This window comes from Miscanthus floridulus, chromosome 5, assembly GCF_019320115.1.
Source record: "Miscanthus floridulus cultivar M001 chromosome 5, ASM1932011v1, whole genome shotgun sequence".
In the NCBI taxonomy this organism is placed as follows: Eukaryota; Viridiplantae; Streptophyta; class Magnoliopsida; order Poales; family Poaceae; genus Miscanthus; species Miscanthus floridulus.
In genome coordinates, this window is record NC_089584.1 from 134837061 (window position 1) to 134855872 (window position 18812).

The window sequence follows — 18812 nt, forward strand, 5'->3', positions numbered from 1 at the left end:
CTGGCGCGCCAACTGTCGGTGTTTCGGACCGGGGGGTCCTCAACCAACTAGTGAATTTGAACTGCGTTCTTCCAATTCCGGATGGTGATGCAAAGAGACACAAGGTTTATACTGGTTCAGGCAGTCAATGCCCTACGTCCAGTCTGAGAGATCGATCTTGTATTCCTTGCACCAAAGTGCTCGTAGTAGGGGGTTACAAGCTAGGAGAGAGAGGGAGCTAGTCCCAGGTCTCGGCAAGGTGTCGTGTGGGCCGTCTGAGCCGTTGCTCTCAGGCGGCTGTGATGTGTGCGTGTGTTATAATGTGTTCCTCCTTTTTTTAAGTGGCCCAAGTCCTCTCCTTTTATAGTTGAAGGGAGGGCATGGACAATACATGTGTTAACTATGCAACGTCGTGCCAACAGGGGCGGCATGTCCGAGCCCTGTGGCCTGTTCCTGTGGCGGCGTGGTCGTCGGAGTGGTCCGTCCTTGGAGCACTAGGGCAGCGTGGTAGTCCCATTCGATCCTGTGCGTCGTGGGAGCCCTAGGATTACCTTGGAGTTGGTGCGGCGGAGGACGTGCAAATCACTGTGGATGAACTGTGCGTGGGGCCGAGGCTTGATCGACGCCGAGGCCGCACCGCAATGGAGGGGTGTCGGTAGGCACGAACCCCAAGATAGCCGAGACCTTGGTGTACAGTGCCGAGGCCTCGAGTGGGCGGCTGATCCGGTGCGTCGGCTTGGAGGCGGTGATGACCCGGGCCAAGTTGTCTGTGCGATGTTGTTTTCGAGGCGGGGATCGCGGGACACAGTGTAGTGTGGGCGCTGATCGTGGGCACAGCGTCAGAACACAGTGGCCGGTAATCCCCGCCGTGCCCTGTCCCAGCCGGTATGGCGTTGATGCGACCTCAGGTCCCGTCGGCCATTCTGTGGCATCGAGCCATCGTCCGGCTGAGAGTGCGGGAGTGGTTGAAGTATTAATGAGACATGACGTGCTGTCGGGAAGGTCGGCCGAGGTGGGGGGGCGACGGGCCGCGGACGAACCGGCCTTGAGCGACACGGAGAATGAGGCCTCGCGCGAGACGGAGATCGGACTCCTTGCTGAGGCCTTCCGTGAGAGGCCTCGCGCGACACGGAGAATGCACCCCCTGCCGAGGCCTTCCGTGGGGAGCCTCGCGCAAGGCGGAGATTGCGTTCCCTGCCGAGGCCTCCTGTGGAGAGCCTCGCGCGAGGCGGAGATCGCGTCAGGACGCCAAGACCTCCTACGCGAGGCTCGAGGCGAAGCGGAGGGCCTGGTGGGCTCGGACGTGGCGGGTGAGGGGCCCACTGCTTACCTTCTTGCTTTGTTTCTTGATGGGACTTAAGTGACCTCTTTGATGTTCGCTCGGGGTACCCCGTTCTAAGGTACTCGACAATTATTGTTTCCCTTCCATGCATGATTGTTTCCTTCCATGCATGATTATTGTTTCCTTCCATGCATGTGGCCTTAGATGATCGATTTGTTTCCTTCAAAGCAGGCAGGGATTGCAAGCTTGGAGGAGGTCCCACCTGCCAGCGCCGCGGGATGACAGGCGTGGGCAGACGGACGAACAAAATCAAATGTCGCACCAAAAGATATCCACGCTTTGTTCTTTTTAGTTGTAGGAGATTAGTTAACTACTACTACGTGCATGCAGTGGTAACCCTTGGTTTGTTTGCATCTCAAACTACCTAATAAGCCAACTTGGAGGGACTAATTGTATGGTAGGCCGGCACACGGTTCAATGGAGTGATCCATCTGTGGATGCTTGACACTGCAAGTATATCGCAGCATGTACTACTAACTACATATATAAGTAATCCTTTCTTCTCGCTTGTTCCCTACTAGAGTCTATACTAAGTACGCACAGGGTTGGAGTACATGTTCCATGACTGAATATAATGTAGCACTACACAGTTTTAACAACACAAGTACACAACAAACACCCCACCAGCTATTTGGAATGTGTTAGAGGTTATCGAAGCTATATATAGTTGAGTTGAAACTCATCTCTTGGAGCTCAAGTGCTATGATTAGAGGCCGCTTTAGCTTACTCTAGGTTTAGGCAAAGTGTTTAGTAAAGTTTACAGACCTCCAAACTATTAGTGCTTGCCACCGATAGTTGTCCACCGGTGTTGTATAAGGAACGAGAGCTAGGGCGGGTCTCTCTCTATTCAAGGGTATTCAGCTAAATACCCTTTTTTTGTCAAAAAAAATTATACATATAATTTATATAGGCATATGTACAAGAAAAGGAAGGAAAACATAGCTAAAATAACAGGGTAGTCATGAATTGAGGACAAAGCAATGGCCTCCTGCTACTTTCTCATCCATCTCATTGACCCAACAACACCCAATGGCCCAACTTCTCCAGCTCCCAATCCGTAGTCTGCTTAGCGTCGACAACTCGACATAGAGTGTACCCCTCGGTGTATGCGTCCCAGTCTTCCATCACGACTCATGTACATGCATTCCAAACCCTAGGTCCACCCCGAGGCGGCAGATCGGTAGCTCTGCACTCGGCTTGCCCTGGGCAGTTGCCGCGCTGAGCACTTGCAAGCAATGGCTAGCGGCTAGGCGGGCAGCAATACAGTGCAAGGACTACGAATATATGAAATCTTGGTCAATTATGTCATATCTACTATATATTATATAGTTACAACTACGTGCATCATACATACTAACTATTAGGTTTTAGGTTGCCAATTTTTTTGGGCATCTTTTCATATTTTAAATAACCGAAACCAATCTAAATTTTTTTGGCCTACCACTGAACGAGAGGCCCACTGTAGTTTGGCTGAAGTTGTCTATAGTTAAGACTGCAGAGAGCAGTCAGGGAGAGGTCACATGGAGACTCACTTGCGTATGGGGAAGGCCCATGCGCTGTTCATGGAGTTACCTAACTGGAGCTTGTGGTCCTTGCGAGGGCAAGCGTGAGTGTAGGTGCGAAAAGTGACTGACAAGTAAATATTTATAGTTTTGCCGTGCGTTGTGATCGGATGTGGCCTAGCACGCGACGACATAAGATTTATACTAGTTCAGGCAATGTGCCCTACGTCCAGTTTCAGTCGGTCGGTGACTTTATTCTTGAGCCTAGGTGCTCAAAGTTTGATGTGGGGTTACAAACGAGTAAGAATAAGAAGGGGGTGTTAAAGGCCCGGTCGGACTCTGAACCGAATGGCAGAGAGTGACAGGTGCTCTAACGTGCGCTAAGTATTAGAGCGTATCCTCTATGCTGCTATCGAGTTCTAGAGCTATTGAGATGTTCGAGTCCTCAGGTCATTGAGTCCTTGAGTCGTCTAGCCTCTCTCAGAGAGCGCATCCCCTTTTATAATTGAAAGGGGTGGCCTTACAAGTCAGAGAGAAAAAGAGAGAATATATACGTGTGCTACCTAGTCTTGTTGCCCACGCTGTCGGGTACGAGACGGTCATCGACACCCACAATACTGTTTATGTTCAGACGCATTTGGCAGGCTCTACCATGTTCACCTGGTACGACAAACGTCGGCGCCTACAATATTGTTTGTGTTTTGACACATCCGGAAGGTTGTATAGTGCCCGTCTGGCATGACCTGGTGGCACTGTCCTGCACGTGCACAGGGCATGGTAGGGTATAGTCCTCGGTATTGGGGTTGACTTGAGCGCCTTACCTTATCTACTCCGCCAGATCCTCGGGCCCTCACCGAGCGGGCGTCCCCGGTCGGTTGTTCCTAGTCGGTCGGGAAAGAGCAGCGAGCAGAGGTCTGGCGTATCCTCAGTCGGAGTAGGACTACGGTACCGCCTTGGCCAGGCCTTCTGGTCGAGGACCAGATCGTTGTCTCGGCTTGTCATTATGTATCTGGGTCGGCCCAGGCATGCGTTGTTGCTGCGCCGCTAGCTAGGCCGGATTTTGCAGGGAAGCGGGTCTAATGGGGACCACGGGTTTATGAACCCGACAGTGAGCTTTCTCATACATTGGGAAAAACATCGACGCACGCTTAGGGATCAGAAAATGACAATGACTTCAAATTCACCCTCTAACCAATTCTTCGGATGACCCGGAGGATAGCCCACCCGAGTCCACTTTTGTATGAACCCAATGAGCTACAACTACATAAAGGGCACTCGAACTTGATACCTTAAGGCACTCAGATGCATAAAGTACTTGCCCCTCGACTATATAAGGAGGGATAACAATCCCGTAATAGTAATCCGAATAGATTCTCAACCCATAGACGCACATTTGTGATTTCTTATTCACAACCGATCCCATCACATGGCACACGAGGAATAAAAGCAACAACATACACTAGACATAGGACACCCCATGTAGGAACTAGCTTAAATCTTTCTGCCATGCGCTACCCCTATGATCTACTGCATGTGACATCAATTATAAGTCGGAGGTAAAATACGATAACACATTTACATTTCCGCTTTCACTTATTTCATACCTTTGTACCTTCTTAGTCTAATTTGTTAGGTTAGTTGAGATAGGATTGGAATCTAAGGTGCAAAGCTATTTTATGTTAGAGATAACAATACTTTAAAAAATACTTTAAAAAACCTAGTGCGCATCTAAATAGATATTGTTTAATTTTTAAAATTTGTGTGGCCTTGGTTTTTAAGCTAAGTGACCTGCTAGGGCCTGTTTGGTTTGTGCCTAATTTTACCATGCATGCACAATTACAACAATCAACCAAACACACGTTTAAAATATTGTGACACGCCTAATTTGCAGCATGGTAAGTTATGGTCATGAACCAAACAGACCCTAATTCAACTCCTTAGACGCCACGGTTCCTTTAGAATTGCGTTTCACGTACCCATACTCCACCACCTGAAGAAAATTCTTGTTGGATATATGGGCACACAACAAGAAAAACTTTCCAAAACTCTTCCACCCTCCACTATTTGTTCACCTTTTGTGTTGGTTTATAGTACGTGGAAGTTCATATGACACACTAGCAAGACGTGAGATCGAACAAAGTGGCGAGCACGTGGTTCATGTCTCCAAAGTCACCAAGGAGACAGACTTATCATCTACTAGTATTGCATTGCACATCCAAGAAGACGCACACGTGTGAGTGTCCATACTAGCCAGCGCCCAGCGGTCGACTTGCATTGAGTAGAAACAAAGCATGCATGCACATGCCAATGGACGCACACATGCACTTTATCGTTCCAAGAGAAGATTGGACAGCGATGGTGGACTGAGATCAGTGTGTGCACGTCAGAAGCGGCATAAAATCTCTCCATCTCTCTCTCTAGTGCACTCCATCAGTACCATTACCATATATACTATATACATCTCTGTTTCAGAATAACTGAAAAGGTTTTATAGTTTTATAATAAGTCAAATGTTTTAACTTCAATCAAGTTTATAAAGAGAACTATTAATATTTATAGCATTAAATATGTACTCATTTTAAAATGAGACAACTCATGACACTCATAACTTTGACCACTACTTTATGAAATTTTGGACTATGACACTGTATCAAATACCTATATTAAACATATTGTCGGGTTCATAGACCCGGGGTCTCCCAATGGACCCGCTTCCCTGCAATACTTGGCCCAGCAGGCGGCGCAGCGACAGCGCGCGTCTGGTCCGGCCTAGATACACAATGACAGGCCGAGACCACGATCCGGTCCCCGACCGGCACCTCCGGCCAGGAGACCTGGTCGGAGCCCCGACCGGAAGGCCTGGCCGTGGTGGGACCGCAGTCCGACTTTGACCCTGTTCCTCCGACCGAGGATATGCCGGACCTTTGTTCATCTCTCTTTCCCGACCGACATGGTCGGGGCCGACTGGGAACGACCGACCAGGACGCCTGCTCGGTGTGGGCCCGGGGAGCATGCGAAGCAGATAAGGTAAGATGCTCAAGTCAACCGCAATACCGAGGATCGTACCCTGCCATGCCCTGTGCATCTGTAGGACGGTGCCGTCAGGCCATGTCAGACGGACACTATACAACATGCCAGACACATCAGAGCACAAACAGTATTGTGGGCGCCGTCGTTTGCCGTCCCAGGCGAACACTGTGTAGCCTGCCAGGTACAGCAGGTCATGAACAGTAAGGTGGGCGATGGCGGCTTAAACAGTATGGCGGGCGATGGCATGCCGTACCGACGGCGTGGGCGACAAGACTAGGTAGCACCCATACACACTCTCTCTCTTTTCGTCTTTAACTTGTATGGCCATCCCCTTCATTTATAAAAAGGGACGTGCTCTTTCCTAAAAGGACACAACCTATACGCTCTCAACAACGGATAAGCTTGGACACACAGAGCATACACTCCAATACTTAGCACACGTCCATCACTCTCTTCCACTCGGATCAGAGTCCGACCGGGCCTCTAACACCCCCTTCTCATTCCTTACTCGTTTGTAACCCCACAGCAAACTTCGAGCACCTGGGCTCAGGAATAAAGTCACCGACCGACTGAAACTGGATGTAGGGCACGTTGCCTGAACCAGTATAAATCCTGTGTCATCGCGTGTTAGGCCACATCCGATCACAGCGCACGGCAAAACTATAAATATTTACTTGTCGATCACATTTCGCTCCGACACATATAGTTTTAAGCATTATCTCTTCCATGTATATTTATAATTCAATACCAGTATTCTATTGTGAAAAAAGATTAGGCAAATCTTTATGTGTTCATGTGCTTCGGAAACTAGACGGTATTTTGAAAGTATTTTTCAAAAATATGCCTGGAACCATATAAATGAAGACGCCATGTTTTTTGATAGAGGATCAGAGTAACTTTTCATCACTTATTGACAGGGCCATATCATCAGCAGTCTCAAAGCGTAGCTGGGGTGGCAAGGCCCGGTGGCTGGGACCTTGCCGGCCAGGGACCGAGCCCCAGTGGCTATGATTTTCTGGTGTCTCACCGGGGTTCGCCCCCAAATAACTCTGTTGCCTCTCGCGCGTGGAACCACAAAGGAAATGCGACGCACCTCGTCGTCTACGGATCCATGGACCCTGTGATCTCACAAAGGACGCGATCTTAGAATCTAGGTGTAGTTGTAGGATCTGTTTGTGTACTTATGGTGTGAGTGAGTGTGGTGTGTGTGGCGTTGGTGTGTGTCTGTTCACGAACAGATACTATAGATGAGAGGCGCAAAAAAAAAGTCTCAAATGGCCTGGTGAATATAGATCGTCGACATCCACACACTACCGAGGTACTCCGGTTAATTAACTGAACTGTGTGAAGCTAGGTTAATTAACTGAACTGTGTGAAGCTAGTTCATGAGTTTGATATTAACCAGCTTTTACCGCGTAAGTATGAACAGGTAACTGTAGTTACTTGTCCTCTATTAGTTTGAACCCTCTCCAGGTAGACCTCTCTAGCTTTGACGGTCAAAGTTTTAGGCCAGGGGAGGAGGGGAGGCCAGCGGTGCAGTTACCGAGATAAAAACACACGCGCCCTATCTTAACCTCCACTTCTCCTTCCCCCGTAAAGAGAGATTAAAAAAGGATTAGTTCTTCCGTACTAACCTGGCGTAGAGGAGAGAGAGAGAGAGAGAGAGAGAGCACTCTTGTTAAAATTCTCCCCTGGAGGATCCTATGCGAGGTTTTTAGGGTGTTTTTTGCTCACTTCTCTATGTGCGGCGTCTGAAGCTAGAAGATGGACTTGCCTGGGAACGCCAAGCTTTTCTATGGCCGGAAGACAAGGGTTCGTGTCCTCTTCTAGGATGCAGGTGGCACGTCCTCTCCGTCCACCATGCATGAACTTGATCCTCTTCTTTTCATCTTTTCTGCCTGTCGACCTTCATCTTTTGAAGCAAATTAAAGAGTAGTATTTCTTTTTTGAAGCATGCATGACAAGCAAGGATTGTCGTGCACCCCCTACAGTACTCCATTGAGAGTATGTGTGACTATTGATTGCATTGAAAGAATCATTCATATCTCATAGTATCATATATAATTGGATACAGACTAATTCATTTTACGATAGCTAGGGTTGGAATTCTGGTTTTAGCTAAATCGTGATCATGACTACTGTAGATTTTTGAAATGGCTGTGTATATCTTAGAATTACTACTGTTGATAAATGAAATATATTTAGGGTATAATAATTGTAGTACTAGTAGTTATCTTAGAATGATCACTATTTGCCCATGCATGTATGTTAACCCGTTTGTGTGCAATGTGTGTTTGTGTTAGAGGTGATGCGAGCCTAGGGCTTTTTGTGTAAAAACATGTCAGATATTCAGCTTCTGCAGGTGTCTGTGAATGGATTTAGGGTTACTGTTCATATGCTTATTTCAGCAGGCTTGAACAGTGTTTTAGCTCATATAGCCGGAACAACTTAATTATATATACCACTAGTTGGAGAAGCGTATCCATGCATATGTCAACTGGATGTGCATAAATGTCCAGCACTCATGTACTGTACCCGTGTGCGTGCATGTGCATGTGCATCCTTCATATATTTGAAAAAAAAATCATACCAGAACATCTGCTTACTCATGGAGATCCTAGACAAATAGAACAACTCTTAGATCTTGAGTCATTTCTTTTTTTTTCTTCCAAGAAGGATTCAATATCTTAATCGTTCTTAAGAGCAAGTTTCCAGTCAAATGACAGTGACAAGGTATACTATTATCGAGTAAAAGGTCGTGACTTTAGTAGTACATGTACATGCATGCGCAGATACATCATCAGGTACTCATATAGGCACACATCTAGACATGTTTTGAGGAAAATGAGACAAAGTATAGTGGAGACTTCCCCAGAAAGCAGAAGAAAAAAGTGGTTTCTGTTCAGCTAAATCATACTACAATGTTTTTTTATTAAAATACAGTACTCCATTTTTTTTTACTCAAAGAAACTTCCCCTACTTATATCATATACTCGATCCAATTTATATATAGATTATATATAGTAGTGTAGAGTATCTCGCCATCACATAGTAGTGCCACTAATCTTCTGGAGTGTGCTAGTTGTATAAATATCTACCGGTACCAGCACTGTTGCTTAATGCTTCAAAACACTCTGCTTGACTTCCCCTTCTCTTCCCTAACCTTTGCACTGTCCAAAATGGCTTCCTGATCTCCGCACTTCCCCCTATCAATCTAAGAAGAAACATAAGTCGAAACCATTAGGGGCAAGTAAATCGCTGCTCTTTCAGATAATCAACCATGGCTACTGTGAACAACTGGCTCGCTTTCTCCCTCTCCCCGCAGGAGCTGCCGCCCTCCCAGACGGACTCCACCCTCATCTCCGCCGCCACCACCGACGACGTCTCCGGCGATGTCTGCTTCAACATCCCCCAAGGTATGTGTCTATCGATCGATATATGTACATACATAAGCGAACATATATATCTGTAGTTTGTGGCCCGAATGCGTATTGAAGCTAGCATGAAATGTCGTCGTTCTTTCAGATTGGAGCATGAGGGGATCAGAGCTTTCGGCGCTCGTCGCCGAGCCGAAGCTGGAGGACTTCCTCGGCGGCATCTCCTTCTCCGAGCAGCATCACAAGGCCAACTGCAACATGATTCCCAGCACTAGCAGCACAGCTTGCTACGCGAGCTCAGGTGCTACCACCGGCTACCATCACCAGCTGTACCACCAACCCACCAGCTCCGCGCTCCACTTCGCGGACTCCGTCATGGTGGCCTCCTTGGCCGGCGTCCACGACGGCGGTGCCATGCTCAGCGCGGCCACCGCTAATGGTGGCGCTGGCGCTGCCAGTGCTAATGGTGGCGGCAGCATCGGGCTGTCCATGATCAAGAACTGGCTGCGGAGCCAACCAGCTCCCATGCAGCCGAGGGTGGCGGCGGCTGGGAGCGCGCAGGGGCTCTCTTTGTCCATGAACATGGCGGGGACGACGCAAGGCGCCGCTGTCATGCCACTTCTCGCTGGAGAGCGCGGCCGGGCGCCCGAGAGTGTGTCGACGTCGTCGGCACAGGGTGGAGCCGTCGTCACGGCCCCGAAGGAGGATAGCAGTGGCAGCGGTGTTGCCGGCGCCGGCGCCCTGGTTGCCGTGAGCACGGACACGGGTGGCAGCGGCGCGTCGGCTGACAACACGGCAAGGAAGACGGTGGACACGTTCGGGCAGCGCACGTCGATTTACCGTGGCGTGACAAGGTAAGGGTCCGGTATAAAATAAATCGTCACTTCGTTAGAGAACTAAACTAGCACAAATCTGTAATGAATCAAGTAATCATGAAATTTAGAAAAGCCATTAGTAATGCAAGGAGCTATCATGATAGATTTGATTGCATCTAGACAGTTCTGAATCAAATGAGTAAGGCAATGTGTAGCCTTTGATGATCTCGCTGATTATTAGGAGTGCCATTGTATTGGGCATGATTGTGGTATAGCAGTAGACAATTAACAAAAGGCTACCACTTTTGAATTATTTTAGGCATAGATGGACAGGGAGATATGAAGCACATCTGTGGGACAACAGTTGCAGAAGGGAAGGACAAACTCGCAAGGGTCGTCAAGGTACCAATATATTGCAATACACCGTATTTAAATATATATATGTTTTTCTGTAATTAAGTTTATACTTTCATCAATGTTGTTATTATTAACTGACATTACTTCGCATTATCATTTTTGGATTTGTCGTCATGATTTGTGGCATTGAAATCAACTCTTGAATCTACAGTCTATTTAGGTACGCGATTTCACTTGATTTGGGTCCAACTAATTAATTCAGTTTGTTTTCCCCTATAACCATCCTTTTTTCATCTGTATTCTCATCACCTCTCTTATTTTTTTCCATCTTGTACAACTGATAGGTGGCTATGATAAAGAGGAGAAAGCCGCTAGGGCTTATGATCTGGCTGCTCTTAAGTACTGGGGTCCCACAACAACAACAAATTTTCCAGTATGTATATGTAGAATGCAGTTTTACTTTACTGAAGATCATATTGTTGCTAAATGTGATCTGGAGTGAAGGTTCTGTATTTTTTTGTTAATTATGTACATTGCTGGAATTGTACTTAAAGGTATTTGTTTTTGTATTTCTAGGTGAGTAACTACGAAAAGGAGCTGGAAGATATGAAGCACATGACAAGGCAGGAGTTTGTAGCGTCTCTGAGAAGGTCGGTCTAACAGCATTGATTAATCAGTGCCAACTCTACTGAATAAACATCTACTCTGTTAATTGTTAAAGTTTGAGAAAGATCAACTGCATATTAATTAGATCTTATAGACCACTGTATATGAATGCAGGAAGAGCAGTGGTTTCTCCAGAGGTGCATCCATTTACAGGGGAGTGACTAGGTATGAATTCATATAATGGCGTCAACAAACACACATACACTTGTTGGATTGAGGAGGCAAGTAATGCATGTATGGATTGAAAATGTGTGACTGGTGTTTTACTTGAACTCTCTGTAATTATAGGCATCACCAACATGGAAGATGGCAAGCACGGATTGGACGAGTTGCAGGGAACAAGGATCTCTACTTGGGCACCTTCAGTAAGTATCAGAGATGTTTTTTTCATTGTATGTAGAGTACTCCCGTATATATATTCACCACACACAAGCAAATTACTGTCAACTAACAAGCTCAACGCAATGAGAATTGAAGCAAGTGTTACAGCTGATAGTACACATTTGTAGACCTGCTGCATATGGATGTTATATATGATGACTATTAAAAATGTGACCATTGCATCAAGTCATGCAAAGTTGCATTGCAGTAGTACATTACTTAGTGCATGCTCCTCAAGTGGCTTTTTCAAACCTGATCCCATGTCTGGTGCTATTGTTGCCTCCCATTCACCCCTGCATCAGGTCAAAATAGTACTATGCCTCAATAAGAAACAAACGAGCATGCACTGTCAGCAGCAGACTAATCAAGTTCCAGCATTTACTAATAAACTAATTAGGCTACAGCATCCAAAAGATTCTACCCATTAAGCTACAACTTGTTCATGCATGCATGCATATACCAGGATACCACCATGCTTGCACCATGTTCGTGCTTGGGATATTTGAGCTGAGCCGAGTGTGCAACCTTGTGTGGATGCAGGCACGCAGGAGGAGGCAGCGGAGGCATACGACATTGCGGCGATCAAGTTCCGCGGCCTCAACGCCGTCACCAACTTTGACATGAGTCGCTACGACGTGAAGAGCATCCTGGACAGCAGTGCGCTCCCCATCGGCAGCGCCGCCAAGCGCCTCAAGGAGGCCGAGGCCGCCGCGTCCGCGCAGCATCATGCGGGCGTGGTGAGCTACGACGTCGGCCGCATTGCGTCGCAGCTCGGCGACGGCGGCGCCCTGGCGGCTGCGTACGGCGCGCACTACCATGGCGCCTGGCCCACCATCGCGTTCCAGACGACCGCGGCCACGGGCCTGTACCACCCGTACGCGCAGCCGATGCGCGGGTGGTGCAAGCAGGAGCAGGACCACGCGGTGATCGCGTCGGCGCACAGCCTGCAGGAGCTCCACCACCTGAACCTTGGTGTCGCCGCCGGCGCGCACGACTTCTTCTCGGCGGGGCAGGTGGCTGCGATGCACGGCCTGGGTAGCATGGACAATGCATCACTCGAGCACAGCACCGGCTCCAACTCCGTCGTCTACAACGGGATTGGTGACAGCAACGGCAGCACCGTCGTCGTCGGCGGTGGCTACATGATGCCGATGAGCGCTGCCGCTGCGACGACCACCACGGCAATGGTGAGCCACGAGCAGGTGCATGCACGGGCACAGGGGGACAACGGCGAAGCCAAGCAGGCTGCACAGATGGGGCACGAGAGCTACCTGGTGAACGCGGAGAACTATGGTGGCGGGAGGATGTCTGCGGCCTGGGCGACTGTCTCAGCACCACCTGTGGCGACGGCGGCAAGCAGCAACGACAACATGGTCGACGTCGGGCATGGCGGCGCGCAGCTCTTCAGTGTCTGGAACGACACTTAAGCGACGTATGCCGGCCTGGCTCCGATCCGTCGAAAAACGTACACTGACATAAGTAACACTTAGGGTTCCTGATGGAGGTGACCAGTAAGTTGTTATTTGTCATATGCTTAAGTTCTTAATTTGTAGCTGGAAGGAAAGCTAGGGTTTCTTCTGAAGGGTGGGGTGATGGTTTGTGAAGAGTGCCATGGGGGTTTCTCCATGACGATACCTTCACTTGCTGACATTTTGGGGTTCAGGCTCAGAAGATGTTTACCAAGTAGTTGTATTAACCAAGCAATATTAAATTAGATGGGTAGAAAATGGAACCAGCAAGCCTGCTTGTAAATGGTAGCTAGGGTGGATGACCTGACATGAGGTGAAAACTGATGTGGCATCTTAATGGTCTAGCATTTCCATTCAAATGATCAAATTGAAGCAGGGAAATCAAGCAAAAGTTCTTTCATTATTTCATTTGCCTTTTCTGTTTCCCTTTCTGTCCATCGTCCATCGTCCGTCGTCCTTCATACTCTCCGATTGTTTTTGGGCTCAGTTCTCTCTCCTTTAGGATATAATTTTTTATGGGCCCAGTTTAATGCATTGTGCAGATTGGGCCCAACCTGTTCGCCTGAATTGACTTTGGCTCCCACCGACCAAACCAGGTGCACTTCCTTTCTTTTGGGCACCAAAAAAAGTCACCACCATATTCCAGCTGATTTCTTTGTTCTGTCGCGAAACCAGAGGACAGATTAAATAAAGAGCATGCAAATGAAACAAACGAGCAAGTAAACAATCATTTGTTAGTTAAACCTACTCTTGCACGGAGATGGAGCAGGACAGTTTTGTTAGACTGAACCATTCGAGCTGACCAAGAGCGGCACCCTTTTGGCTTGAGATTAGCCCCTATCCTGTGGTCAGTGGGCTATGTGTTTGAGCAGAGCAGTTGAAGCTACACACACCATGCTCCATGCATACCTTTGACAGGGATGAAAAAGTGAAGCAGTTTAGCTCCATCTCTAGTAACCTTTTTGTGTTCCCAGCTACAAATGCTGAATATCAAACATTTACATGTTCAATAACTGAAACTGCTGGAATTGAGTAGCTAGATGACCAAAGAAAATTTGCTCCGAGAAGAAGAGCATTGTAACGCAGCAGGTGCCTGAAGAAATGGCACCGCAACACACTTTCAGTGAGTTCTGGGGGTACAACAAGATGACTAGGACATCCTGACCAAATTCATTTTCATACGATGGCCTGCCATAGCATGTTTCTTCTAAATCCTGTCAGTTTTTTTTTCCTTGACGGAAACATGCACAGCAGTGAAAAAAAAAACATAGGCATCGATTTGGTATTCAATATACAGTGCAAATTTACAAGCAACTAGAACAGGATAATGTTGACCCACTTCACTCCATCGCCTACCTGCTCTCGATCCCTCAAACCTTGCAACCATGGCAACTATAAATAGCCATCCACATCTAAAGCCAAAACCATCCACATCCTCTCCTGCTCTCACTTGGCAAAGCACTATCCAGCTATGAAAATGAGCATGACAGGCCAGCCAAAGGGTCACCTATGGCTGGTCTTCACCATGTTGTTCGTCACTTCTGCAATGCACATCGAGGGAGCGGGCAACTTTGCACCACCTTCTCTTTCCATATCACCAACATATGATCCTGTTATTAAGGTGATTGGGAAGGTGTACTGCTACAGATGCTTCAATGAGGCACACCCAGACGAATCACATGGGAAGATGAACCTGGAAGGTGAAATTTTGTGCCTACCCCTGTTCTTATGATCTCATCATGCTAATGCAGTCAGCTTGGAAAAATATCAATGCCCCTGTTTGCTAGTAGTAATCTTCCTTAAACATCAATGCTGACCTTTAGCATACTATCCCTAAATGTCCTTCTGTGTTTCATATTTATCTGTTTACAATGATCTGGACGCAGGAGCCATGGTCAAGGTCACTTGTCAGGCAAATGACCAAGCACTAGTGGCATTTGGCTACACCAGAAGCAATGGCAAATACAGTGTGATCCTTAAGGGCTTGCCAATTAGCAACAACTATGGGGCTGACTCGTGTAAGGTTGAGCTCCATGGAGCACAAGGAGGATCAGACTGCAATGTGCCAATTGAGTTAAATTTGTCTGGGCTCAGTGTTTACTCCAAATCAAGCGAGGAGCTGGTTTTTAAAGCAAACCAGATAATGGCATTTGCATCAAAGAATACATTTGGCTGTTCGAAACCACAGACGCAACCACCAATGCATCCCTACAGTTCCCCACCACTCCCTTACCAGTATCCCTCGCCTCCGGCTACCCACAAGTCTCCACCATTGCATTATCAATATTCACCACCACCTGCTAACCAGCTTCCACCCCCAGCATACCAGTACCCATCACCTCCGCAAAACTACTATATTTCGCCACCACCTTACCAACAGTCCATGCTTCCGAATAGCTACCAAACTCCACCACCTCCACAAGGCACCAAGTCTCCAGTACAACCCCACAAGTATTTACCACCACCATACTACTACAACTCTCCACCACCACAACACCAATACAACCATGTGCCTCCACCACTACCTCCATACATCCAGAAGTCACCACTTGTACCATCATCACCAGCGTCTCCATACCACTATAACTCTCCACCTACATACCAGTATTCACCACCGCCATATAACTATCAATCTTCACCGCCACCTGCCCAGTATTCCCCACCATTACCTCCGAATGCTCCAAAACATCTACATCCAAATGTTCCCCATGCAAAATCTCCACCAGCATCTCCACAACCTCTTTACCAGTACAACACCCCACCACCTCCCAAGGATGTCATGCCATCGACGATGCCACCTCTGCACTCCTACCAATCCCCACCGCCAACGAATCAGCTATCTTGAGCATCAGCACTGGTGCTATTTAAGTGTAAGTTTCCTTTTGTAGTCAAATACACCATCTGAAACTTTACATAGATGATATTGTGCGTTGTCTTCAAAAATTAAATCACGGTTTTGTCAAGTTTGAACATTCTACATGACTTTTGCAAACTCAAAATACACAATACAATAAAGAAAGCAAAAAAAAAAAAATCTCAAGGTGTGGTCGTATGCCATGTTAACCATATGACTCTGGTTGCCTTTCAGGACCAGGCATGAGCAAATAAACGAAACAAGCTTGATGCCCATGTTGAGTCTCAAGAGGAAGGAGTGTCATAGCTGGAGCCTTCAGCTTCCGTCAGTACTCTATATGTAGAGTTTGTCCATTGCATTATCTAGAGTTGTTGCAGCTTTCATTTCTTGCCTATAGCTATTTCAGCAATGTAATCATAAGTTAAATGAGATTTCTTAATAACTCTATCAATCCAACATATGGTGTGTACTCGTTGCGGCTAAAAAAAAGACTTCTTGCTTATGCCCTTACTTGTCAGTTGTCAAGAAAATGGAACGAATCAGAAATTCAGAATTCACTTGTTCCTCTCTTTTTTAATCCGATAATTCACTTTGTTTTTGGTTTATACTGTAGCATCTAAACGAGGTTCAGAATCCAGAAGAGATATCTCCTCTGTACGAGAAGATTAAAAATGACTGACATTATTTACCCGCCATCAAAAATAAAATAAAATAAAAATCGTTGTAGATCAGCAACCCCTGGGCACACACCACACAGGCAACACAATCTTCACGAATCACGAAAAGCTTCAACACACTAAAATCGTTTCATCTTCTTCTTTTTCGCGCGAGAGAACAGAGAAGGAAAAAACAGCTCTCTGCATCGAACTTCGATGGTCAAGTGTGCAGCAGCACACGAAACTTTCAACAAAAAAAAAGTGTGCAGCACACCGATCAATGCGGCACCACTCCATATCCAGCACATGGACTCATGGAGACACGATCCGTCGCACCATTCTTCATGTGGACGATTCTCATCCTCGGCGGTTCAGGACTTCAGGTGTACCGGCACCAAAAACATGTTATCCGAACTCTGAAGAAAAAAAAAAACCTCCATGCGTCTCAGGAGTCAGGACTTGGAAAGCGTAACGCAGCGCATGGACCTGTAGAGCCCCATGTAAAAACTGTCGTGCCATCGGTCAGAGTGTTGTTGTCTTCACCTCGGCGAGTAGGCGAGGTATGCAGAGGCTCCGAGTGCTCGGCCATCGCTCTCCAGAAAAGGGTCCAAAGTGACGACTGAAAGAAAAGCGGCAAGCGGACGAACCAAAACTGGGTGAAAACAAACAGAAACATGTCGTCCGTTTTTCGTGAGCCGAAGCCGATCATGAGGCTGCGGTCGGCGTTGCTCGCAGGCCCTGCGGAACTTTTTTTTGATGCCAACGGAATCTGGGTGAGATATTCCCTGCCTGTGCACGCAAACGACCATCCAAATTTGTTCCAATCCAAACTGCCAGTCAGGTCTCAGGTACGAGCGCTACTCCTCATCTCTTGTCTTCTCCCTCGCCCAAATGCTATCCATACGTCTCCAATCCTTTTCACCTGCTGACGGCAGCCAGCGACGTTTCCCAAGCCCTCGTTTAGTTGGGCTCAAAACGTTGAACAATGAGGCTCAAAACGTTCGTCTCGCAAAGTACAACAAAACTGTGCAATTATCTGTCTGACCACACCATTTAAAATACAAGACCTATTCGTACTTTGGGTAGTGTTACAGGTAAAAGGTTCAATACCTATTCGGCATCTTCTCCAACAACAAAACTCAAAAGAGAATCATTTCTGCAAATGAGTTTCCAGGAGAGAGGATACCCATATTTAGGTTGTGTCTCTCAAATAACCCAAAATAAATTTTTCATATAGATACTCTATTGAAAGCTGATTTTAGATCTCTCACTATGCATTTTGAATTTGGATCGACCGTCTTAAGCCCTGTTTAGTTCCTCCTCAAACCCAAAATATTCTGGATTTTGGCCCAGCATTCTGGGAAATGGATCTAAACACCATACAGGATTTTTTGGAAAAATATACCCATTTTGAATTCTGGATTCTGGAGTCCAGAGATCAAAATAAGCCCAAATTTAGCCCAATTGCACGTGCTCTCGCACTCAACTGCTCGCCTGCTCGCTCGCAACTCCCCGGTCGCGAACGCTGTCTCCGGGCCGCCGCCGCCACGCTGCTTGCTCGCAACTCCCCGGCCGCGAACGCTCTCTCGCCCACTCTCTCGCACGCTGTCTCCTCTTCTTCTTCCTCTCCCCCTCTCCTTCTCCTCCCCCTCTCCACCTACACCCACTGGCGGCGCCGCTCAAGATCCGGCAGGGACGGGCGGGGCGGCTCCGAGGCCTGCGGGGACGGGCAGCGGGGCGGCTCCAGGGCAGGGCACGTTCGGTGGCGGGCCTGCTCCGGGGCAGCGCGTATCCGGCGACGCGGGGCCGGCTCCGGGGAGCGCCGGATCTGGCGGCGGGGCGGCTATGGGGCAGAACGAGGCCGGCGGCGCGGGGCCGTCAACGAGGCGGGGCGGATCTAGCGACGGGGCCGGCTCCGGCGGCGGTGTGGCGCGGGGGCAGCGGCGGGCGACGCTGTGGGCGCGCCGAATCGGGCGGCGGGGCAGCTACGTGGTGGAGCGGGAAGAAGCACGGAAGAAGAAGAAGCTGGTGCCTGGAAGAAGCAGCAGCTGGTGCCATCGACTGTGCCTGGAAGAAGAAGCAGCATGCATGGCAAATCTGTAATATTTGTGTTCCCATTCTTGATTTTGGGTGGAGCTAAACATGTGCATGAGATTTCTTGGATTTTGGATTTGGGGTTTCCAAAAAGTTGGAATTCTGGATTCTGGAAATTGGGAGAAACTAAACAGGGCCTTAGCCGTATATAGGGAGTGCATTGCAGTTCTCTACCACGTCTACGGCTCACGTACATTGGTCACTGCACGTGTTATCATTCAAAGTAGGAAGCGAACTGCAACCATCGTCATCATTTTTTTGGTTGTACATATGGGACCAGACTAAGGACC

The 18812-nt window shown here is 47.8% G+C and overlaps 2 protein-coding genes across 2 annotated transcripts; both read left to right on the forward strand.

The window, feature by feature from the left end:
• The first annotated feature begins 9132 nt into the window (after positions 1–9132).
• LOC136453708 (AP2-like ethylene-responsive transcription factor AIL7) lies at positions 9133–13295 on the forward strand. The gene is made up of 9 exons (XM_066454263.1): positions 9133–9269; positions 9379–10084; positions 10365–10447; positions 10614–10622; positions 10747–10835; positions 10979–11052; positions 11183–11233; positions 11357–11433; positions 11990–13295. Exons 1-9 carry the CDS (start codon positions 9134–9136, stop codon positions 12874–12876), a joined length of 2112 nt encoding a protein of 703 aa, XP_066310360.1. The 5' UTR covers position 9133; the 3' UTR covers positions 12877–13295.
• A 1094-nt stretch (positions 13296–14389) lies between these two features.
• Positions 14390–16255, forward strand: LOC136453707 (extensin-like). The gene is made up of 3 exons (XM_066454262.1): positions 14390–14618; positions 14805–15788; positions 16007–16255. Exons 1-2 carry the CDS (start codon positions 14390–14392, stop codon positions 15761–15763), a joined length of 1188 nt encoding a protein of 395 aa, XP_066310359.1. The 3' UTR covers positions 15764–15788; positions 16007–16255.
• Positions 16256–18812: the final 2557 nt, after the last annotated feature.